Source organism: Scyliorhinus canicula, chromosome 7 (assembly GCF_902713615.1).
Source record: "Scyliorhinus canicula chromosome 7, sScyCan1.1, whole genome shotgun sequence".
NCBI lineage: Eukaryota > Metazoa > Chordata > Chondrichthyes > Carcharhiniformes > Scyliorhinidae > Scyliorhinus > Scyliorhinus canicula.
The window spans coordinates 28,642,031-28,666,933 of NC_052152.1; the positions used below are offsets into that span (position 1 = coordinate 28,642,031).

Here is a 24,903-nt window from a genome sequence, read left to right on the forward strand (position 1 = left end):
CATTCCGCCGCGGCTGGCCCCTGAACACCGACCCCATGTTGGGTCGGGGCCGGCGCGCATAAGAAGTTCCCCATGCATGCGCAGGATGCCACAGCCCAACTGCACATGCGCAGGATTGAGCAGGCCCTGTTCGCGCCGTCGTGAAACGCGACGGCGTGAACACTTGGCCACCATTTCGGAGAATCGCCCCCCATATAGTCACCCAAGATCTGAATTGAAGATGAGTCTCTGGTGTCGTGAGGCAGCAGTGCTAACCAGTGTGCACATGTGTTAATTATGTTTCTGCCTTGTTTACTTCAATTATCTTGTGTATAATTATCTCAATTCAATGTTGTGTTCTGATGTTTCAGTAAGTCATTTGTAGAAGCTTGTAAAATTTAATATAAAACATTTATTACCAAAAATAATTTTGTAAATACAAAACTTTGAACCAGTTAACATTTAACTTAACGTTTAACTCTAAGGCTGAACAATGTCATAAAACTGCCTCAACCTTTACAAATTTCTTGCAATAAAATATATTTTCTCACTTAAACAAAACACAACAGTCCTAGCTATTTGTCAAGGGGGTGGGGAGAGAGAGAGGGAAGGGTTTTGAAAATTGTGAATTGACAAGCTCAACATCCGAAAACAACAGCCGCTGAAACGCCGTGTTCTGCGACACATCTCTTCTGGCATCATTTCGGAATTTCCTTTGGCAGTACACTTTTAAGGGTGGGTAATTGATTCACAATACCTGTCAGACATTTGTTCTCATTCACTCACAGAAGACTTGCATGCATCAACTAAGGCATCAAACTTTGTTAAAGCTTTTGTAGTAATCACTGAGGCTTCTAAGGATGCACATTATACCAGGGAGACTCGTAAACAATTCAGCTTAAAATACATTGTAAAATCCAAATGTATTTTGGATTTAAACTCCAGGCTCTGAATCAGCCTGGAGGACAGGTGTGCCCTTGATGGAGTCAGTAGTACCAGTATCGAGGCCATGATCATCCAAAACCAACTCCGCTGGGCCACCCATATGCTTCGGATGTCAGGGTGCCAACTGCAAAGCAAATCTTCTTCAACCAGCTCAAGGAAGCTCTTCAAACTCACCTTGTAGGCTTACCTCAAGAAATGGGACATAGACGGCAATGCCTGGGAGACCTTTTCTCAGAAGAGATCTACTTCGCGGAATCTCCTAATTGGAGGGTCACAATTCTTTGGGAATACCTGGCAGCAAGAGGAGGCCTGGAAAAGAAGCCTGAGAAAGGAATACCCGCGACTCAGTATCCAAGGACCAATGCCACCATTTGGAAACTCCTGCCAAGTGAGTGATGCGGCTCTAGGATTGGCCTCATCAACCACGCAAGGACCCACAGAACCCATAACCAGTAACACGGAGTATCTTAAGTGGACAATTATACCCTTTAGCAAGCGATCACCACCATTATAGTTCCTTTATTATCATCCTGACAAACCAAAGTTTAAAAGAAAAATTAATCTTCTATGACATCAAACTCACTTTATACAATAAAGTACCCGTACAATGGAATTAACAGTCTCATAACAAACCAAAGTTTAAAAAAAATATATATATCTTCCTTTCATTTTATTTGTATTTTAAACATATTTGTAAGTGCTAAGCACTAATAACTTAAAACAATTACCTACCAAAAAAAAGTCTCCCTATGTCTCCTGCCTCTGCTGGACTGAAAAAATTCTGTGTAAATAAAAACGTGTAAAAACTCATCAAATATCTGAGTAAGTGGCCCAACTTAGCTCTGCACCTGGACATTTCCTTCAGCAGCGCAGAACTCCAAGCTGTCAGAAAAAAAATGGGCAGGAGTTTAAATGCTGCGCCCTTTAAGCATGCATGCCGCTCTTATGCGGCTCCATCAACGACTTTGTGAACCCTCCAGGAAGTTATAGGCCATTGTGTTTTGTCAATAAAATGATATTTTATTTGCCATTTTCCACCAACTAAACATCAGTCTCCAAACTGCAATTTTGGCGTAAAGCACTTATTCACTTCAAATAGTTACAATGGTTATTGTTGAAGAAAACACAGTTGCCTGGATTGTTTGCACATAGTCCAGCTAATAATGCATTATATATATATAATTTTTTATTATTCATGTGACATATGTGTCAGTGTCAAGGCCAGCCTTTATTGCCCATACCTAATTTCCCTCAAGGTAGTAGTAATCCACCTTCTTGAACTGCTGCAATCCAGGTATACCTATAGTGCTGTTAGGAAAGAAGTTCCAGTTATTTTTGGTTTTTTGATTTGCTTTATTGTCATGGGTACCGAGGTACAGTGAAAAGTATTGTTTTTTTTCTTTTTCCTCCCTTAAATTATTTTTATTCGAAATTTACAATATTTTTACAAAACCACTCCTAAAAGAAGGAAAAAAATGTAATCTATCCACAACCCCTACAGTCCCCTCCGGTTTGCAGCTGCTGCTGACCTCCTCACTTAACGTTCCACGAGAAAGTCAAGGAACAGTTGCCATCGCCTGGAGAACCCCAGCAAGGACCCTCTCAAGGCTAACTTTATCCTCTCCAAACGTAGAAACCCAGCCATGTCCCTGACCCAAGTCACCACACTTGGGGGTTTCGCATCCCTCCACATTAACAAGAGCCGTCTCTAGGCTACCAAGGAGGCAAAGGCCAGGACCCCGGCCTCTTTCAGCTCCTGCACTCCCGGATCTTCTGACACCCCAAATATCGCTATCCTCAGACCCGAGTGTCCAACACCTTGGACATAGCCTTTGCAAAGCCTTGCCAGAATTCTTTAAGCACTGGGAATGCCCAAAACATATGGACATGGTTTGCTGGGCTCCTTGAACACCTCACACACCTGTCCTCCACCCCAAAGAACTTGCTCATTCTTGCCACGATCATGTGTGCCTGGTGGACCACCTTAAACTGAATCAAGCTAAGCCTGGCACAAGATGAGGAGGAATTGACCCTGCCCAGGGCGTCCGCCCACGAGCCCTCATCCAGCTCTTCACCCAGCTCCTCCTCCCACTTGCCCTTCAAATCCTCTGCCAAGGCCTCCTCTGCCTCCTGCAGCTCCTGGTATATGTCTGATACCTTTCCGTCTGCTACCCACATGCCCGAGAGCACCCTGTCCTGTTTCCTGCGGTTGTTCGGGACGAACCTGTGGTTGTTTCTTATCGGGGTCCAGACTGAGGCCCCTACCTCCCCCTTGTGCTTTCTCCACTGACCCCAGATCCTCAATGTCGCCATCACCACTGGGCTCGTGGTGTACCATGCCGACGAGAGCAGCAGCGGTGCCGTTATCAGTGCCCCCAAGTAGCGAAAGCTCCTCTCCACCATCTTGAGCAGGAGCTCTCCCAGTCTCTTTTCCTGGCCCCTCGCATGGATCACAAAAAGTTCGTTTTTCCCGACATTCAACTTGTACCCCGAGAAATCCCCAAAATCTTTTCGGATCTGCATGATCACCCCATCCCCGCCACCGGATCTGAAATATACAAAAGCAGGTCATCCGCGTACAGTGAGAAATGATGCTCTTCCCCTCCCCGAACCAGCCCCCTCTAGTTTCTAGACATCCTCAGTGCCATGGCTAAAGGCTTGATTGCCAGGGCAAACAACAAGGGGGCAGAGGACACCCCTGCCTCGTTCCTCGATGCAGCCGAAAGTACTCCGACCGCAGCCGGATCGTGGACACTCGCTACAGGGCCTGATACAGTAATTTGACCCACCCTATGAATTCCTCGCCAAAGCCAAATCTGCCTAACACTTCCCACAGGTACTCCCACTCCACCCGATCGAAGGCTTTTTCCGCATCCATTGCAGCCACCTTCTTCATACCCTCCTTCCGAGGGCATCATGATCACGTTCAGGAGCCTCCGCACATTCGTGTTCAGCTGCCTGCCCTTGACAAACCCCATCTGGTCCTCATTAATCACCTCTGGGACACAGTCCTCAATTCTAGTGGCCAGGATCTTGGCCAACAGTTTGGCGTCTACATTAAAGAACAATATCGGCCTCTAGGAGCCACATTGCAACGGGTCCTTATCTCGTTTAAGAATGAGCGAAATCAAGGCCTGTGACATCGTCGGGGGAAGGGTTTCCCTTTCCTGAGCCTCGTTGAAGGTTCTCCATAATAGCGGGCTCAACAGCTGAGAATTTCCTGTAGAATTCTACAGGATATCCGTCTGGTCCCGGGGCCTTGCCCGACTGCATACCCTCCAAACCTTTAACCAATTCCTCCACTCAATCGGGGCCCCAATCCCTCTACTAGCTCCTCCTCCACCTTCGGAAACCTCAGTTGGTCCAAGAATAGCTTTATCCCTTCCCTCCCCTCTGGTGGTTCTGACTCATACAATTTACCACAAAAATCCATGAAGACCTCATTGATCCTTTCCAAGCTCAGGACCGTGTTATTTCTTCTCCCCGTCCCCGTCCCTAATTTCCACAATTTCCCTGGCCGCCTCTCTCTTCTGTAGTTGGTGCGCCAGCATCCTATTTGCCTTCTCCCCATTCTCATACACCGCTCCTTGTAACTTCCTCAACTGAGCCTCAACCTTCCCTGTGGTAAGCAAGTCAAACTCTGCCTGCAGGCTTCGGCGCTCCTTTAGCAGCCCCTCCTCTGGGGACTCTGCATACCTCCTGTCCACCCTGAGTATCTCTCCCACCAACCTTTCCCTCTCCATCCTGTCCCTCTTCTCTCTGGGCCCTGATAGAAATGAGCTTTCCCCCGATAACTGCCTTCAGCGCCTCCCAGACCATACTCACTGAAACCTCCCCTGTATCATTGGTCGCCACATAGTTTTGGATACTCCTCCTAATCCGTCCACAGACCTCCTCATCCACCAATAGTCCTACATCCAGTCTCCATAGAGGGCGTTGGCCTCTTTCCGCCCCCAGCCCCTTTTGACTCCGAAAGTTGCTTCCCCTACAGCCAGCAAAGCAGCATCCCGGCCGGCCCCCCCCCCCCCCCCCCCCCCCCCCCCCCCCCCCCCCCCCCAACCCTCCCATTACTTTCCCGTAAGTCAGCTGACTCATGCCTCTTCCTCCAATCCCACTGTTGGCTCCCTCTACGGGTCTCCAAACCCCCCCCCCCCCCCCCCACCAACCAAGTGAGGGAGAGAGAGCCCCCCCGCCCCGCCCGGGCAAGCTGCTCTCGCTGTCTGGCCCGTCCCCACTGCCTGTGACGCAGCTCAATACAAACAGCAAACAGACCCAGAACTTCGAGGGCCCAGAACAAAGGGGCAAAAAAAAACGAAGACAACACGGGGGGAAACCAACATAACACCACCCCCACTGCCCCACCGGGGTGCCCCAACAACATACAGCAGTCCATTAATTCAAGTCCAGCTTCTCATTCTTAATAAAAGTCCATGCCTCATCCGGCGTATCAAAATAATGGTGGCAGTCTTGGTACGTGACCCACAGCCTCGCTGGTTGTAGCAGGCCGAACTTCACCCCCTTGCTGTGGAGGACCGCCTTGGCCCGGTTGAATCCTGCACGCCTCTTAGCAAGCTCTGCACCCCAGTCCTGGTAGATACAGATCTCGCAGTTCTCCCACTTACTGCTTCGCACCTTCTTTGCCCATCGCAGGGCCCACTCCTTGTCGGTGAAGTGGTGGAACCTTACCACCATAGCTCTTGCCAGTTTGTTCGCCTTAGGCTTCCTTGCCAGGATTCTGTGCGCCCCGTCCAGCTCCAGGGGCTGCGGGAAGGGCCCCGCGCCAATCAGCGTTCCCAGCATTGTTGTCACAAACGCACTCTCATCCGACCCCCTCCGTGCCTTCAGGGAGACCCAGAATTCGCAGGTTCTGCCTCCTCGACCTATTTTCAAGGTCTTCCAGCTTATCCTGCCATCTTTTGTGCAGGGCCTCGTGTGCCTCCACTCTAACCGCCAGGCCCAAAATCTCATCCTCGTTGTCAGAGGCCTTTTGCTGCACCTCCTTAACCGCCGTCCCCTGCGTCTTCTGGGTCTCCACCAACCTTTCAATAGAAGCCTTCATAGGGGCCAGCATCTCCACTTTTAACTCAGTGAAGCAGCTTCTAAGAAACTCCTGCTGCTCCCGTGACCACTGGGCCCATGCTGCCTGATCTGTGCCGGCCGCCATCTTGCCTTTTCGCGCCCGTTCTCCTCTCTTCTCCAAAGCCGCTTTTTTGATCGCCCCACTCCTGGTCCACTCCATACAGCGCTGGGGGACCCTCACTGTTTCCTTCCCACATAGGGAATCATCGTCCAAGTGCCGCTGGAGCTCCGTACAGCCCAAAAGTCTGTTGTCGGCGGGAGGTGCCGACCGTGCGACCTATCCAGGCATAGCCGCAACCGGAAGTCCTGTGAAAAGTATTGCTCTGTGTACGGTCCAGACAGATCGTTCCGTACATGAAAAAACATAGGACATACATAAATACACAATGTAAATACATAGACACAGGCATCGGATGACGTATACGGAGTGTAGTACTACTCAATAGAGAAGACGAGTGAAGAGGTCAGTTCCGTTTATAAGAGGGATATTCAGGATTTTGGTAACAGTGGGGAATAAGCTGTTTTTGAACCTGTTAGTGCGTGCTCTCAGACTTTTGGATCTCTTGCCCGATGGAAGAGGCTGGAAGAGAGAATAACCCAGGTGGGAGAAGTCTTTGATTATGCTACCCGCTTTCCCAAGGCAGCAGGAGGTATAGAAAGAGTCCGTGGATGGGAGGCAGGTTCGCGTGATAGACTGGGCGGTCAAGCATATTTGCTTGACTAGCCTGTGGTAACTCTGGCATAAATGCCCAGATGCTAGTGAGGAGGGCTGTGCAGGGTTGATTGGATGTATCTTTCTGGTGTTTGGATCAATGTTGGGTGCCCCATCTGGTATTACCCCATATTAATGCTAAGTTCAGTGCTTTTTGTAAAAGGTGTTAAAATATTTTATGCATTTATTCAAAAGTTACTTTGAAGATTTAATAAAAATGTGTCTGATTGAGAACATACTTTTGTTTAGTTTTTCCACCTTAAGGAAATTTGTTTTTAATTTTGGGACCAATGTCAAATCAGAAGGCCTCGTAATGTGAACAATTTAGAACAGTTGAATCCTAGGGAATGGAATAAGGCAGCATTCCATCAAGCTCTGTGGTAGATTTGGGCCCATGTTATGTAGTTCAACAATGAAGGGTGGCAGGAAATGCTGTGGTGGATTTGGGCCCTTGTTATGTAGTTCAACAATGAAGGGTGGCAGGAAATGCTGTTTAGAAAAATAATCAATGTATTTCTTTCTTTCAGTGAAATACAAACTGAATCTACAGGTCAAGATTACATTGAGGCCCAGTGAAGGAGCACAATCCCATCGGCAGCTTTAGGATGGCAGGATTCCTGGACAATTTCCGCTGGCCAGAATTTGAATGTATTGACTGGGGGGAAAGTCGAAACACTGTTGCTTCGATAGTTGCCGGGGTGTTGGTAAGTTCCATAAATTTTGTTAGAGGAATGATTTTCTTTCAGTGCGTCACTTTTTGTAGCTATATCAAAATGCCTATTTACTCTGTTTATAAATTATGTACGCATGAATCATGGCATGCAAAAAGAAAAATGGATGGTTCTCTTGACACTGTACAACTAGATAACAGCCCACTCAACGCAACCAGTCCATGCTGATGTTTACATTCCACATGAACAAATACTTCTAATCATTTTATCTGTCCTGTTACTGGATGTATTGTTAATTTGCCCTTATGGTGAGATGCAATTTGAGAGCCAATTAACCTTTATGAGGTTCCTTTCAATAACCTTTACTAAAGAACAACTTGCATTACATAGAAAATACTGGGCAATCTTAGCAGGTCTGACAGGATCTGTGGAGATAAAAGGGAGCTAATGTTTTGAGCCTGGATAATAACATTTTGTAAAATTCAATTGGGAACCCGTCTGCTCCTGGCGCCTTCCCCAATTGCATCAAGCCCCATACCCTCCTTAATCTCCTCTAGAGTCAGAGGAGTTTCTAATTCCTCCCTCTCCTCCTGCTCCACTAATGGGAAGGCCAGACCATCTAAAAACATGTACATTGAGCACTCATCCTCCGGGGGTTCCTATACGTACAAGTTTTGATAAAACGCTTCAGCCGCCCTGTTAACCTTGGCTGGAGTAGAAACCAGTTTACAAACTCTATCCCTGACTTGTGCAATTTCCCAAGAGGCTGCCTGCCTCCTTAGCTGATGTGCCAGCGGTGACTAGCCTTCTTCCTGTGTCCATAAAGAGCCCCCTGCGAACGACACAGCAAGCGCACCACCCTGTCCGTGGATAGAAGCTCACATTCCAACTGTAGCTTCTTCCTACTAGCCAGCTGTTCTGCTGCCTGATTCATCGAGTGCTGGTGGTCCACCTCTAAGGTGGCATTCCGCCAACCTCTGCCTCTGCCCTTACGCTCTTTTCCTTCTGCGCTTTAAAGAAGATAATTTCCCCTCTAACAACCACCTGGACGATGTGATTTCTGTGTTGTATTGAGAAGTCTACAGGTAAGTAAGTTGCAATCAGAACAGGATGGTGTCGCTCCGCATTCTGCAAGGCACTGGAGGCAAGGATCAGGACGGGGGAAATAATAGCTTACAGGGCTCGTGGCGAGAAAAGGTGGCCAAGCAGTGGCTGATCGAATAGATTGGTGAGACTCTACGGCCCAACTGGAGCTGCTAACGGAGAGGAAAGAAATTGCAAATGGAATTTGACCTGCTCTCCACAGGGAAAGCAGTGAGCCACCTCTGTCAGATGGTAACGGCTCCAGAGGAGGTCACCGAGCCGTCGCAACCTTCTACTGGGGACTGTGCACCTCCGAGCCTCTGGAGGGGGACTCAAAAATTAAACAATTCTTGGATGGGCTGGATTTCCCAGCTGTGGGGGAGGAAAAGGGACAGGGACTGGAAGCACCGTTGGGCCTGGAGAGGTCATGGAATGCATCAACTCCATGCAATCCAGGAAGGCACCGGGATCTGACGGGTTCCCAGTGGACTTCTACAAAAATGTGCAGCAACACTGGTCCCACACCTGTGGGAGATATTCAACGACTCGTTGTCGAGGTGGGCACTGCTGCACCATGCTGGCACAGGCCTCAATCTCACTGATCCCAAAGAAGGACAAAGACCCAGCGGAATGTGGATCATACAGACCCGTCTCACTCCTAAACACTGATGTGAGAGTTCCCGGGAGATCAAACCGCGTTTGTCAAGTGCAGAGAGCGGACAGTGAACATCAGACACCTTTTGAAAATGGTCATGTCCTCACCCTGGGAGCAGACACCAGAAGTGATCATATCCTGGATGCAGAGAAGGCCTTCGACCAGGTGGAATAGAAGTACCTCATTGAGGTACTGGAGTGGTGTGGGTTTTGGCCAGCGATCAGCTCATGGGTGAAACTGCTGTCCAGCGCTCCCATGGTGTGTGTTCGGAAAAATGCCACCAGCTCAGATTACTTCTGGCTGCACAGAGGCATGAGGCAGAGATGCCTGTTGTCCCCACTGCTGTTTGCTCCGACAATTGAGCCATTGGCCATCGCGCTCAGATAAGTGGAAGAGTGGAGAGCATTAAGAGAGGAGGCAGGGAGCACGCAGTCTCTATTTGTGCGGATGACCCACTTCTCTACACCTCAAATCCCCTAGCCAGCATGGAAAACATAATGGAACTCCTGAAGGAGTTCAGAGCTTTTTCTTGATAGAGACCTAACCTGTGCAAGAGCAAAGCCTTCCCAGTGTACCCCCAGGGCGGAGGAACAGAGCTGGAGTCCTGCCAATCAAATTGCCCCAAACTAAGTTCCGATTTCTGGTGATCCAGGAAGCCCACAACTGGATCCGTTTGCACAAGTGGAACCTCTCTGGTGTGATGGAGGAGGTGAATGGGACCTGCGGAGGTGAGACTCACTCCCACTCTCCCTAGCAGGAGAATGCAGACAATAAAGATGAACGTCCTTCCAAGGTTCCTCTTCAAATTTGGGTCCCTCCCGATCTCCATTCCAAGAACTTATTCACTAGGGTAGTCAAACTAATCTCTGCCTTTGCGTGGCAGAACGCAAAACTGTCTTACAGAGAGGGCGGAGCTCGAGGGGATTTGGTACTGCCGAAGCTCCTGTTCTACTACTGGGCAGCCAATATAGAAAGGGTAGGGGACTGGCTGGGGGAGCCGGGGGTGGAATGTGTACAGATATAAGAGACCTCGCGAATTGGGAAGTCCCTGTGGCCACTGCCCACTGCCCAACACCCATTTCCCCAGTCATATATTCGAGCCTGATGGTGGTAGCCACATTTAAGAGACTAGAACCAGCTTATATACCACTTTAAACTAAAGACATGTCCGTCTCAGCCCCTATCTGCAAAAAAATACAGATTCACCCAGCCAAAATGGATGCCATGTATAAAACCTGGAGAAGGGAGGAAGGGTGTTGAGGGTCAGAGACCTGTATGTAGATAAAGCCTGGAGAAACTAACGGAGAAGCTCCAGCCCCCCGAAAAGGAACGAGCTCCGATACCTTCAAATATGGGACTTCCTTTGCAAGGAGCCCCATTGTTCCCCCAGACACACAGACTGTTATCGTAGGACGAATCTATCATCAAGGAAGAAATCGTGTGGCATCTGGATGGAAATTGTCCCATTGGGCAGGTCGTGCCTAACTAATTTAGTGGAATCTTTTGAGGACATTACCAGTGCGGTAGATAACGGGGAACCAATGGATGTGGTATATCTGGATTTCCAGAAAGCTTTTGACAAGGTGCCAGTCAAAAGGTTGCTGCATAAAATAAAGATGCATGGCATTAAGGGTAAAGTAGTAGCATGGATAGAGGATTGGTTAATTAATAGAAAGCAAAGAGTGGGGATTAATGGGTGCTTCTCTGGTTGGCAATCAGTAGTGAGTGGTGTCCCTCAGGGATCAGTGTTGGGCTCACAATTGTTCCCAATTTACATAGATGATTTGGAGTTGGGGACCAAGTGCAATGTGTCTAAGTTTGCAGACGACACTAAGATGAGTGGTAAAGCAAAAAGTGCAGAGGATATCGGAAGTCTGCAGAGGGATTTGGATAGGTGAAGTGAATGGGCTAGGGCCTGGCAGATGGAATACAATGTTGACAAATATGAGGTTATCCATTTTGGTAGGAATAACAGCAAAAGGGATTATTATTTAAATGATAAAATATTAAAATATGCTGCTGTGCAGAGAGACCTGGGTGCGCTAGTGCATGAGTCGCAAAAAGTTGGTTTACAGGTGATTAAGAAGGCAAATGGAGCTTTGTCCTTCATTGCTAGAGGGATGGAGTTTAAGACTAGGGAGGTTATGTTGCAATTGTATAAGGTGTTAGTGAGGCCACACCTGGAGTATTGTGTTCAGTTTTGGTCTCCTTACCTGAGAAAGGACGTACTGGCACTGGAGGGTGTGCAGAGGAGATTCACTAGGTTAATCCCAGAGTTGAGGGGTTTGGATTATGAGGAGAGGTTGAGTAGACTGGGATTGTACTCGTTGGAATTTAGAAGGATGAGAGGGGATCTTATAGAAACATATAAAATTATGAAGGGAATAGATAGGATAGATGCGGACAGGTTGTTTCCACTGGCAGGTGAAAGAACTAGGGGGCATAGCCTCAAAGTAAGGGGAAGTCGATTTAGGACTGAGTTTAGGAGGAGCTTCTTCATCCAAAGGGTTGTGAATCTATGGAATTCCTTGCCCAGTGAAGCAGTTGAAGCTCCTTCATTAAATGTTTTTAAGATAAAGATAGATAGTTTTTTTGAAGAATAAATGAATAAAGGGTGATGGTGTTCAGGCCGGAAAGTGGAGCTGAGTCCACAAAAGATCAGCCATGATCTCATTGAATGGCGGAGCAGGCTCGAGGGGCCAGATGGCCTACTCCTGCTCCTAGTTCTTATGTTCTTATGAATCAGGGGAAGGAAAGTGCGCGGACCTCTACGTCGACTGGTGGAGGAGATGAGGTCCCATTGGTCGCAACCAGAGAGAGGTGGGAGGAAGAACTAGGCATCGAGGTAGGGGGAGGACCTAAGGCGAGATCTTGCATAGGGTGAACTCCACCTCCATATGCACAAGGGTCAGGGGGGACCTGAAGCGAGGTGATTTACAGGGTGAACTCCACTTCCGCATGTGCGAGGCTGAGCCTGGCGCAGCTGAAGGTGGTACATGGGGCACACCTGACCAGGATACGCATGTGGGGGTTCTTCCTGGATATGGAAGACTGATGTGACTGATTGCTTCACTGTCACTGGGTCAAGACCCTGGAACTTCCTTCCTAACGGCACGGTGTGTGTACCTACACCACATGGACTGCAGTTGGGCAGCAGCGGCTCAAGGAGGTGCCTCACCACCCCTACAGATGAGTACAGATGCTGGCCTTGCACATCCCATGAAAGAATATTTTTTTAAATGACATTACATTATAAAGTCAAAGCAATTCATTTTTATGTTCATATGTTTGTGGAAATATATAATTAAAAATCAATTGTAGTTTTAAGAAAAAAGCCTATGTTAAATATCAGCATATGATCTTTATTAGTGTCACAAGAAGGCTTACATTAACACTGCAATGAAGTTAGGGACTGTGGTACCAAAATATATATGGGCACATGATGGATACTCTTTGTAAGATGGACTTGCCTTGAGATAGTAAGGCCCTTAATTACAGTAATGGCTTTGAAAGGTTTGATTTGATTAAAGTTTCCAAGATATTAAGGGGAGTAGGTAGCAATGAACCTTATTTGCTGGTTTGGTCAAGTCTAGGACTCTGGGCACAGTATAACAATTAGAACCAGAGTCAGACTTTCAGGAATGAAAGTACTTGACAAAGTGGTTTGGAACGCACTTCTGCAAATGGCAGTCAATGCTAGATCATTTGTGAGTTTTAACATTGAGGTAGAAATAATTTTTTTGTCAAAAATGTTAAGGGATATGGAACAAAGGAACATGGTCACAAATCAACCATGATCTCCTTGAATGGCAGAGCAAGCTTGAGGTGCTAATGACACCTGTTGTGGTACCTGTTTGTACCTCAGGATGGCATGATATTCAAACTACATTCAGCAGCACAGAATAAAGAGAAAACTGTGTCTTACTTTTGAGGGAAAGAACTTGAGTAGCTAGATAGGAGGTAGAAGTTTATTTTTAAAAAAACAAGTCCAATGAATTGGGCAGCAAAAGTAATAAAATTTAAAGAAAAGGTTAAAGAAAATATTTGGAGATAGAAAGAAAAATCTCTGCATACTGGAAATCTGAAAAAGAACGGAGAATGCCAGGCAACAGCAAATTTCTTGCAGAAACAAGCACCAGTCTCATGTTTGCTGATATTGTTCGGCTTACTTATAACCATGTGAAAATCGGTACTGCTTGTGATTCTATGACACTAAAGTTCGTCAGCAATAAGGGCGGCACGGTAGCATTGTGGATAGCACAATTGCTTCACAGCTCCAGGGTCCCAGGTTCGATTCTGGCTTGGGTCACTGTCTGTGGGGAGTCTGCACATCCTCCCCGTGTGTGCGTGGGTTTCCTCCGGGTGCTCTGGTTTCCTCCCACAGTCCAAAGATGTGCAGGTTAGGGGGATTAGCCATGATAAATTGCCCTTGGTGTCTAAAATTGCCCTTAGTGTTGGGTGGGGTTACTAGGTTAGGGGATAGCGTGGAGGTATTGACCTTGGTTAGTGTGCTCTTTCCAAGAGCTGGTGCAGACTCGATGGGCCGAATGGCCTCCTGCACTTTATGATCTATGTAATATTACAAAACTACAGAACTGTAACTGCCATTCGCTCACCCTTGCAGATTAGAATGGAATTTTAAGTCACTAAAAACGTTTCCAGCCACAGAACCATTATTAATTAGAGTAGTGACGGAATCCGTAAGAAGCATTCTTACTATGCTGAAGAGTTAAATCACAAAAAATTAATTATTTTTGTGCAAATTGTATTAACAGCTCTCTTGCACAGACGCCTAGCTTTCTTGTGTGGGCGCCTTCCCGCCCCCTCGCCCAATCGGGGGCTAACTTCTCAGTGCATTGGCTGCTGATGGGCTAACTAGTGCACCGACCAGTAGCCAGTTATTTTGATCAACATAATCATAGAATTTACAGTGCAGAAGGAGGCCATTCAGCCCATCGAGTCTGCACCGGCTCTTTGAAAGAGCACCCTACCCAAGGTCCACACCTCCACCCCATCCCCAAAACCCAGTAACCCCACCAACACGAAGGGCAATTCAGGACACCTAAGGGCAATTTAGCATGGCCAATCTACCTAACCTGCACATCTTTGGACTGTGGGAGGAAACCGGAGCACCAGGAGGAAACCCACGCGCACACACAGGGAGAACGTGCAGACTCCTCACAGACAGTGACCCAAGCCGGGAATCGAACTTGGGACCCTGGAGCTGTGAAGCAATTGCGCTAACCACCATGCTACCGTGCTGCCCAAAGTAACCATAAGTAACCATGGTGAATAAATCAAGTAAACTGTGGGACAAATTAAAGGGCAGTCTCTACTGCCTTTACAAACAGCGAATCACAAGTGAGACTTAAAACATCAAATCAACACAGAACGAAAACCGCCTTCAATTGCACAAGCTGGAAGGACAGCTTTTTACAAATTTAAAACAGCCAATCCTAATGTGGAACCCCTGGATGAATCCTACAGGACCGCCCCAGTTTGACAATGTTGCATCATACCATTATACTTCATGTCTCTACTTTCTGGAGTTTGTAATTCACTAGATATGATTTTTATTTTATTAGGTAAAGCAAAGAAATTATGCTCACAGCCAGATTCACTCTGTCATTTTTGAAATTCTTTGTGATCATAGCATAAAGTTTCTGTAAATTTGGTGCAAAAGGAGATCACTTCAGAAATTAGTTCAGTTATGTGCAGTCGGTTTGATGTAGAAGAGTGAAATTGAGCGTACAATTCCTTTAATTTAGAAATTAAGTGAAAAGAATGATCAACTAACTCGTCATGGAATACTTGAGATTAAAAATTAAGTTGAATAACTAAAATGACCAATAGATGGAGCCAGAGGATTGGCATGGTGCTGGTTGGAGAGTCTAGTACTCTGGGCATAGTCTGAAAATTACAGTTAGACTTTCCAGCAGTGAAATTAATAAACACTTTTTCACATAAACGTTGTAGAGGTTTGGAATCCTCTTTGAAAAATTACATTTAATACGAGATCACCTGTTAATTTCAACATTTGAGGTAGAAAAATAATGTTTGCTGACGATATTATGGGGTGTGGGACAAAGGGCCCATGTGGAGTTAGGTCACAAGCCAATCACTGTCTCCTTGAATGGAAAAACAAGTTTGAGGGGATGAAACCAGTTTAGTTTTTTTTCTTTTTATTTAAAAACAAGTATTTGTTCTTTTATAATTAAATACACAGTTTTGACCAAATAATGTTCTGATTTGCATGCGTCCTATACTCTGGTGGAATCAGGTTTCCAGGTTTGAGAGTTGTAGAAAATGTTTTAATTTCAGCCTCATTTTAATCCCATTTTCTTCATAACCTTTCATGGCTTTAAAGTTGCATTTTGCATCTTTGTGACAAGACTTGAGGTTATTATAAAGGTAGAGGGGGGCTGGTCTCTAAATCACACCTCTGTCTTTCTGATGATTCCTTTTGGGAGCTTCTCCTTTAGCAAACCTCCCCTCCCACCTCTCATTTAAAAGCCTTGTTCTTTACTGCCCACCCAAGTGACACATCAAGTTTATCACTGAGCTAGCTACTCTACTTTCCTTCTTTAGCCCTTGCACCAAGAAACTTCTCATTCTTGGTGATTCCAGTGTCCATCCTGATTCGTCTTGTTCTCTTCTCTCTGGATTCACTGATCTCTATTCTTCCCAAAACCAGTTCCTCCACATAAAACCCCCAAACCAAACCATACTCTCAGCCACCCTCATGAACTCACCATCTTGTGTTTCCCTTCAATGGGATGTGGGCATCATTGGCTAAGCCAGCATTTATTGTCCATCCCTAATTGCCCTGGAGAAGGTGGTGATGAGCTGCCTTCTTGAATTGCTGCAACCCATGTGGTGCAGGTACAGCCACAGTGCTGTTGGGGAAACAGGTTGCAGGATTGTGACCCAGTGACAGTGGAGGAATATAATTCCAGGATGGGTGGTGTGTGGCTTGGAAGGGAACTTGCAAGTGACTGTTCCCATGGATCAACTGCCCTTGGCCTTCTGGTAGAAGGTGCAGTCAAAGGAGCCTCAGTTAGAGGCGGCAGTGCATCTTGTAGATGGTACACACTGCTGCCACTGTGTGAGGGTGGTTGAGGGAGTGGATGTTGAAGATGGTGGATGGGGTGCCAATCGTGAGGGGTGTTCTGTCCTGGATGGTGTCAAGCTCTTTGAGTGTTCTTGGCGCTGCATTCATCCACGCGTGTCATGCTTCTGACTTGTGTCTTGTAGATGGTGGACGGGCTTTGGGGAGTTGGGAGATAAGGGCCGGGATTCTCCCCTACCCGGCGGGGCGGGAGGTGCCGGCGTGATGGAGTGGCGTGAACCGCTCCGGTGTCGGGCCGCCCCAAAGGTGCGGAAGTCTCCGCATCTTTAGGGGCCAAGCCCTCACCTTGAGGGGCTAGGCCAGCGCTGGAGTGGTTGGCGCTCCGCCGGCTGGCGTGGATGACCTTTGGCCCCACACCAGCCGGGGCCGAAAGGATGCTGACGTCATCCCTGCGCAGGGGAGGGGGGTCACTTCCGCCTCCACTATGGTGAAGACCATGGCAAAGGCGGAAGGAAAAGAGTGCCCCCACGGCACAGGCCCGCCCGCCGATCGGTGGGCTCCGATCGCGGGCCAGGCCACCGTGGGGGCACCCCCCGGGGCCAGATCGCCCCCCCCCCCCAAAGGACCCCGGAGCCCGCTCGCGCCGCCTGCTCCCGCCAGTAAGGTAGGTGGCTTGATCCACGCTGGCGGGAGAGTGTTGACAGCGGCGGGACTTCGGCCCACTGCGGGCCGGAGAATCGCCACGGGGGGGCGTGCCGACTTGCGCGGCGCGATTCCCGCCCCCACCGGATCAATGGTGGCGAAGAATTCGGGACACGGTGGGGGCGGGATTGACACCGGCCCCTGGCAATTCTCTGACCCGGCAGGGGGTGGGGTCGGAGAATCCCGCACAAGAAGTTACTCATCGCAGAATTCCCAGCTTCTGACCTGTTCTTGCCCCACAGTACTTAAATATCTGGTCCAGTTAAGGTTTTGATCAGTAGTAACCTCAGTGAAGATAAAGCCATTGAATGTCAAGGGGAGATGGTTAGATTCTCTCTTGTTGGCAATGATCATTGCCTGCCACTTGTATTGCGTGTACGTTGTTTGCTACGAATCGATCTGCTCAATCCAGGGGTACAGATTTGAACAAACATTGCCAGGTCTTTACTGGACCACCGAATGTATTATCAGGTCAGGCTCTCCATTGCTAAAACTGCTTATTTTTCATAAATCATCCAGGAGCAAAAATAAACCCTAGGTTTTCTTCACTACCACAATGTCCTTCTTAAGCAACCCATCCCTGCTCTTCCACCCTCCCTCCATCAATAACTGCAAGGACTCGATCAATTTTATTTCTTTTTTGTCACTGAGATGGTGACCATCCACTCGGCTGCCTCTGCTGCTTTCCTCCTTTCCTTGCCCCCCTGACCACACGACTTGCGTTAATGTTCCCTGTTGCCCTAGACCTGAACTTTTGTCTTTCTCTGGCTTCTATCCCATTTTCCAAAAGACCATAAGACATAGGAGCAGAAGTAGGCCACTCGGCCCATTGAGTCTGCTCCGCCATTCAATCATGGCTGATATTTTTCTCATCCCCATTCTCTTGCCTTCTCCCCATAACCCCTGATCCCCTTATTAATCAAGAACCTATCTATCTCTGTCTTAAAGATACTCAGTGATTTGGCCTCCGCAGCCGTCTGCGGCAAAGAGTTCCACAGATTCACGATCCACTGGCTGAAGAAATTCCTCATCTCTGGTTTAAAGGATCGTCCCTTTAATCTGAGATGGTGTCCTCTGGTTCTAGTTTCTCCTACAAGTGGAAATATCCTCTCCACGTCTACTCTATCCAGGCCTCGCAGTATCCTGTAAGTTTCAATAAGATCCCCCCTCGTCCTTCTAAACTCCAATGAGAACAAGTTCTTCATTCCAGGGATCATTCTTGTGAACCTTCTCTGGACCCTTTCCAAGGCCAGCACATCCTTCCTTAGATAAGGGGCCCAAAACTGCTCACAATACTCCAAATGGGTTCTGACCAGAGCCTTATACAGCTTCAGAAGTACCTCCCTGGTCTTGTATTCTAGCCCTCTTGACATGAATGTTAACATTGCATTTGCCTTCCTAACTGCCGACTGAACCTGTACGTTAAACTTAAGAAAATCGGACTTCTGGTGGCGGCGATGCGGACTTTCAAGAGCCTGCAATGGCGCTGTTTTGACTTTCCCCCGGGGGAAACACAGCCAGTGTGCCCACATAGAACATAGAACAGTACAGCACAGAACAGGCCCTTCGGCCCTCAATGTTGTGCCGAGCCATGATCACCCTACTCAAACTCACATATCCACCCTATACCCGTAACCCAACAACCCCCCCCTTAACCTTACATTTATTAGGACACTACGGGCAATTTAGCATGGCCAATCCACCTAACCCGCACATCTTTGGACTGTGGGAGGAAACCGGAGCACCCGGAGGAAACCCACGCACACAGGGGGAGGACGTGCAGACTCCACACAGACAGTGACCCAGCCGGGAATCGAACCTGGGACCCTGGAGCTGTGAAGCATTTATGCTAACCACCATGCTACCCTGCTGCCCCAGCGGCTGGTGGATGGACTGGACTCGCAGTGAAGCGGTCCAAAAGTCGACATTGCAGCAGAGGAAGGTGAGAGGCAGAAAAAGCAAGATGGCGGCGGGCGGGGAAGCAGCAGCAGCGTGGCAACAGTGGGCCCGGCGGGAGCAGCAGGAGCTGCTTCAGCGCTCCTTCAAGGAGCTCAAAGCTGAGATCTTGGAGCCGTTTAAGGCCTCGCTGGACAAGCTGGTGGCGACTCAGACGGCCCAAGCCGTGGAGATTCGGGAGCTGTAGCAAAAGGCTTCTGACAACGAGGATGAGCTTTTGGGCCTGGCAGTGAAAGTGGAGTCGCACGAGGCACTGTACAAGAAATTGCTGGCGAGGATGGAGGAGATGGGGAACCGCTCCCGCCGGAAGAATCTGCGGATTTTGGGCCTCTAGGAGGGGCTGGAAGGCTCGGATTTGGGGGCCTATGTGGTCCTAATGTTGAACTCGCTGATGGGTGCGGGGTCGTTTCGTGGTCCCCTGGAGCTGGAGGGCGTCCATCGAGTGCTGCAGCGGAAGCTGAGGCCGAACGAGCCGCCCAGGGCGGTACTGGTCCGTTGTCACCGCTTGGTCGACCGGGAGTGCGTGTTGAGATGGGCGAAGAAGGAGAGGAGCAGCAGGTGTGAGAACACGGACGTTAGGATTTATCAGGACTGGAGCGCGGAGGTGGCGAAGAGAAGGGCTGGCTTCAATCGAGCGAAGGGAGTGTTTCATAGGAAGGGGATGAAGTTTGGCCTTCTACAGCCGGCTCGCCTCTGGGTCACTTACAAGGACCGTCAGCTCTATTTTGACTCTCCGGAGGAGGCCTGGGCTTTTGTCCAGGCAGAGAACTTGGACTCAAACTGGGGGGCTGGGGAAAAATGTACTTTGTTTGGAGGCTTTGCCCTCCTGGATATCCTGTCGTTTATGTTGGCTGTGTTTGCTGATTGATGTTGCCTGTTCGTTTTCGCTATTTTGGTTTTTTCGGGGTTGTTTTCTGGACTGTTGTTTATTTACTGTGGTGGGGGGGGGGGGGGGGGGGGGGGGGGGAGAAGAGAGAAATGCCCCCCCCCCCCGGGGTTCGGCTGGTCACATGGAACGTGAGGGGGCTGAATGGTCCGGTGAAGCGATCCCGGGTCTTGGCTCACTTGAGGGGGCTGGGAGCGGATGTGGCTATGCTCCAGGAGACGCACCTCAGGGTTACGGATCAGGTGAGGCTAAGAAAAAGTTGGGTGGGACAGGTGTTTCACTCGGGGCTTGATGCAAAGAACCGTGGGGTGGCAATTTTGGTCGGTAAGAGCCTGTCGTTCATTGCGTCCAAAGTGGTGGCGGATAGTGCAGGTAGATATGTGATGGTGAGTGGGAGATTTCAGGGGGAGCGGGTGGTCTTGGTTAATGTTTATGCTCCCAACTGGGACGATGCGGGCTTCATGCGGCGAATGCTGGGCCTGATCCTGGACCTGGAGACAGGGGGATTGATCCTGGGTGGGGACTTTAACACGGTGCTGGATCCGGCACTGGATCGCTTGAAGTCTAGGACGGGCAGGAGGCCGGCAGCGGCCTCGGTGATGAGGGGGTTCATGGATCAGATGGGGAGAGGTGGACCCTTGGAGGTTTTTGGAGCCGGGGGGTAGGGAGTTCTCCTTTTTCTCCCATGTTCATAAGGCGTACTCCCGGATTGATTTTTTTGTGCTAGCAGGGCGCTAATCCCGAGAGTAGTGGGGGCGGAGTATTCGGCGATAGCCATTTCTGATCATGCCCCACATTTAGTGGATCTGGAGCTGGGGGAGGGGAAGGATCAGCGCCCGCTGTGGAGGCTGGATGTGGTGCTTTTGGCAGAGGAGAAAGTGTGCGGGCGGATCCGTAGGGGCATAGAGGGGTATCAATGATAACGGGGAGGTGCAAGTTGGGGTGGTTTGGGAAGCGCTAAAGGCAGTAGTCAGAGGGGAGCTGATACCTATTCGGGCGCACAGGGAGAGGGTCAAGAGGGAGAGGCTGGTGGAGGAAATGGTAAGGGTGGATAGGAGATATGCAGACACCCCGGAGGAGGGGCATTTGAGGAAGCGACGCAATCTCCAAGCGGAATTTGACATTTTAACCACCCGGAAGGCGGAGGGGCAGTGGAGGAGGACGCAGGGGGCGGTATATGAGTATGGGGAGAAGGCAAGTCGGATGTTGGCTCACCAGCTGCGGAAGCGGGAGGCAGCTAGAGAAATTGGGGGAGCCACGGATACAGGAGGGAACTTGGTGCGGGGTGGAAAGGACATCAATGGGGTGTTCAGATCCTTTTATGAGGGGCTGTACCGGGCGGTGCCCCCCAGGGAAGCAGGTGGGATGGACCGCTTTTTGGATAGGCTGGAGTTCCCAAGAGTACGGGACGAGAGGGTGGAGCGTTTGGGGGCCCCAATCGAGTTGGAGGAGCTGGTGGAGGCGTTGGGAAGTATGCAGACAGGGAAAGCGCCAGGGCCTGACGGGTTCCTGGTGGAATTTTACAAGAAATTTTCAGATTTGCCGGGCCCGCTGCTGGTGAGGACCCTGAATGAGGCTGGGGGGGGGGGGGGGGGGGGGGGGGCTCTCTGCCCCCAACGATGTCCAGGGCAATTATCTCTTTGCCCCTTCAGTGTGGGTCTTACAGGCCGATCTCGCTCCTTAATGTAGATGTCAAGTTGTTGGCAAAGGTGCTGTCCAGGAGGGTGGAGGATGTGGTCCCGACGGTGATTCATGAGGATCAAACGGGGTTTGTAAAGGGGAGACAACTGAATGCCAACGTGCGGAGGCTCCTTAATGTCATGATGGCGCCGGCGGCTGGGGAGTCATAAATAGTGGCGTCCATGGATGCGGAGAAAGCTTTTGATAGGGTGGAGTGGAGTTACCTGTGGGAGGTGTTGCGGAGGTTTGGGTTTGGTGAGGGGTTCATCGGCTGGGTGAGGTTGCTGCACAGCTCCCCGGTGGTGAGTGTGGTGACGAATGGGAGGAGGTCGGCCGACTTTCGGCTTTCCAGGGGGACGAGGCAGGGGTGCCCCTTGGCTCCCCTGCTCTTCGCGTTAGCGATTGAGCCCCTGGCCATGGCGCTGAGTTTGGGGACTTTTCGGGCTATAAGCTAAATGTGGGGAAAAGTGAGCTGTTTGTCCTGCATCCGGGGGAGCAGGAGAGGGAGCTAGGTGAACTCCCGTTGAAGAGGGCTGAGAGGAGCTTTAGGTATCTTGGGGTCCAGGTGGCTAGGACCTGGGGGGCCATGCATAGGCTTAACTTTTCGAGGGTGGTGGGGCAGATGTTGGAGGAGTTCAGGAAGTGGGACGCGCTACCGATTTCGTTGGCGGGCAGGGTCCAGTCGATTAAGGTGACGGTGCTCCCGAGGTTTTTGTTTCTTTTCCAGTGCCTCCCCATATTGATCCCAAAGGCTTTTTTCAGAAGGGTGAATAAGTCGATTCTGGGGTTCGTGTGGGCGCGGAAGGCCCCGAGAGTAAGGAGGGTATTTTTGGAGCGGAGAAGGGAGGTAGGGGGCCTGGCGCTGCCCAACCTGTGTGGATATTATTGGGCGGCGAACGTGGCGATGATTCGCAGGTGGGTGACGGAAGGGGAGGGTGACGCATGGAGGAGGCTGGAGGTAGCGTCCTGTGCGGATACGAGTCTGGAGGCTTTAGTGACGGCCCCACATCCACTCCCCCCAGCAAAGTACTCCACGAGTCCGGTGGTGGTTGCGTCCCTTAAAATCTGGGGACAGTGGAGGCGGCATAGGGGGGAAGTGAAGGCCTCAGTTTGGGCCCCGATACGGGGCAATCACTGTTTTGCGCTGGGGAGAACAGATGGGGGATTTGGGAGTTGGCACAGGGCAGGCATCAGACAGTTTGGGGACCTCTTCCTGGATGGGAAGTTTGTGACTCTGGAGGAGCTGGTGGGGAAGTGGAACCTCTCCCCTGGGAACGCTTTTAGGTATATGCAGGTCAGGGCATTTGTTAAGAGGCAGGTGGCGGAGTTTCCGCGGCTGCCGCCAAGGGGGGTGCAAGATAGGGTGCTTTCGGGGACGTGGGTCGGTGAAGGAAAAATCTCGGCTATTTACCAGCTGATGCAGGAGGAGGAGGAGGCCTCAGTAGAAGAGCTCAAAGCGAAGTGGGAGGAAGAGCTAGGGGGAAGAGATTGAAGATGGAACGTGGTCGGACGCCCTGGAGAGGGTGAATTCCTCCTCCTCTTGCGCACGGCTCATCCTAATTCAGCTGAAGGTGCTGCATAGGGCTCACATGACGGGGGCAAGGATTAGCCCGGCAACCACACCCATATGTTCTAGGCATGTCCGGCCTTGGAGAGGTTTTGGAAGGGGGTGGCGGGGACTTTGTCGGAAGTGATCGGGTCTAGGGTCATGCCGGGCTGGGGGCTCGCGATCTTTGGGATAGCTTCAGAGCTGGGAGTGCAGGAGGTGAGAGAGGCCGGCATTCTGGCCTTTGCGTCTCTAGTAGCCCGGCGCAGCATTCTGTTACAGTGGAGGGATACGCGGCCCCCGAGTTCGGAGGCCTGGATCAACGACATGGCTGGGTTCATTAAGTTGGAGAGGATGAAGTTTGCCCTGAGGGGGTCGGTACAGGGGTTCTTCCAGCGGTGGCAGCCCTTTCTCGACTTCCTGGCGAAGGGGTAGAGAGTGGTCGATCTCAGCAGCAACTTGGGGGGGTTTGGGGATGGTTAGGGGGTTTGTTTTTGCGGCGGTGGGTTTGCTATGTTGTTATTTTCTTCTTTCTTGTATTGCTGTTGGTTTTTTGTTATTCTTTATTTTGGGGGGGTGAGTTCTTTTCTTGTGTTGGTGTGGAAACACGCCTTGTTTGTTTTAAATTGTGGGGAGAAAATTTGTTATTGAAAAACTTGAATAAAATTATTTTTTAAAAAACTTAAGAAAATCGTGAACAAGGACTCCCAAGTCCCATTGTGTTTCTGATTTCCTAAGCATTTCCCCATTTAGAAAATTGTCTATGCCTAAATTCCTCCTTCCAAAGTGCATAACCACACACTTTTCCACATTGTATTTAATTTGCCACTTCATTGCCCACTCTCCTAGCCTGTCCAAATCCTTCTGCAGCCCCCTTGCTTCCTCAATACTACCTGTCCCTCTACAGATCTTTGTATCATCTGCAAAATTAGCAACAGTGCCTTCAGTTCCTTCTTCCAGATCATTAATGTATATGTATATTGTGAAAAGTTGTGGTCCCAGCACAGACCCCTGAGGCACACCACTAGTCACCGGCTGCCATCCTGAAAAACCCACTCTCTGCCTTCTGCCAATCAGCCAGTCCTCTGTCCATGCCAGGATCTTGCCCTTAACACCATGGGCTTTTAACTTATTTAACAGTCTCCTATGCAGCACCTTGTCAAAGGCCTTCTGGAAATTAAATCAATCACGTCCACTGGTTCTCCTTTGTCTAACTTTCTTGTTACCTCCTCAAAAAACCTCTAGCAGATTTGTCAGACAGACCACCCTTTGACAAAGCCGTGCTGACTCAGTCCTATTTTACCGTGCACTTCCAAGTACTTTGCAATCTCATCTTTAATAACAGACTCTAAAATCTTACCAATCACCGAAGTCAGGCTAACCGGCCTACAATTTCCCGTCTTCTGCCTCCCTCCCTTCTTCAAAGCGGTGTTACATTAGCCACTTTCCAGTCCTCTGGGACTCTTCCTGCCTCCAGTGATTCCTGAAAGATCATCACCAATGCCTCCACAATTTCCTCAGCTACCTCTTTTAGGACCCTGGGGTGTAGTCCATCCGGTCCAGGTGACTTAAACACCTTCAGACCTTTCAGTTTCCCTCGTACCTTCTCCTTAGTAATGGCCACTGCACTCAGCTCTGCCCCCTGGTTCTCTTGGAGCTCTGGCACCCGCTGGTGTCTTCCACCATAAAGTCTGATGCAAAGTAACTATTTAATTCTTCTGCCGTTTCTTTGTTTCCTATTATTACCTTTCCAGCCACATTTTCCGGTGGTCCAATGTCTATTTTTGCCTCTCTCTTACCTTTTATATATTGAAAAAAAACTCTTCCCATCTTACTTTATATTACTAGCTAGCTTGCACTCATACTTGATCTTCTCCCCCCCCCCCCCCACCCCCCCCCCCCCCCCCCCCCCCCCCCCCCCCCCCCCCCCCCTTATTGCT

General features: G+C 49.6%; 1 protein-coding gene across 3 annotated transcripts in view; it reads left to right on the forward strand.

The window, feature by feature from the left end:
• LOC119968815 (transmembrane protein 50B) overlaps positions 1-24,903 on the forward strand; it is a 115,680-nt gene that overhangs the window by 30,751 nt on the left and 60,026 nt on the right. For all 3 annotated transcript variants that reach the window (XM_038801640.1, XM_038801638.1, XM_038801639.1), the window contains one exon: positions 7,243-7,419. In XM_038801640.1, the coding sequence (XP_038657568.1) occupies positions 7,321-7,419 (99 nt within the window). In that variant the 5' untranslated portion in view covers positions 7,243-7,320. The remainder of the gene's footprint in view (positions 1-7,242; positions 7,420-24,903) is intronic.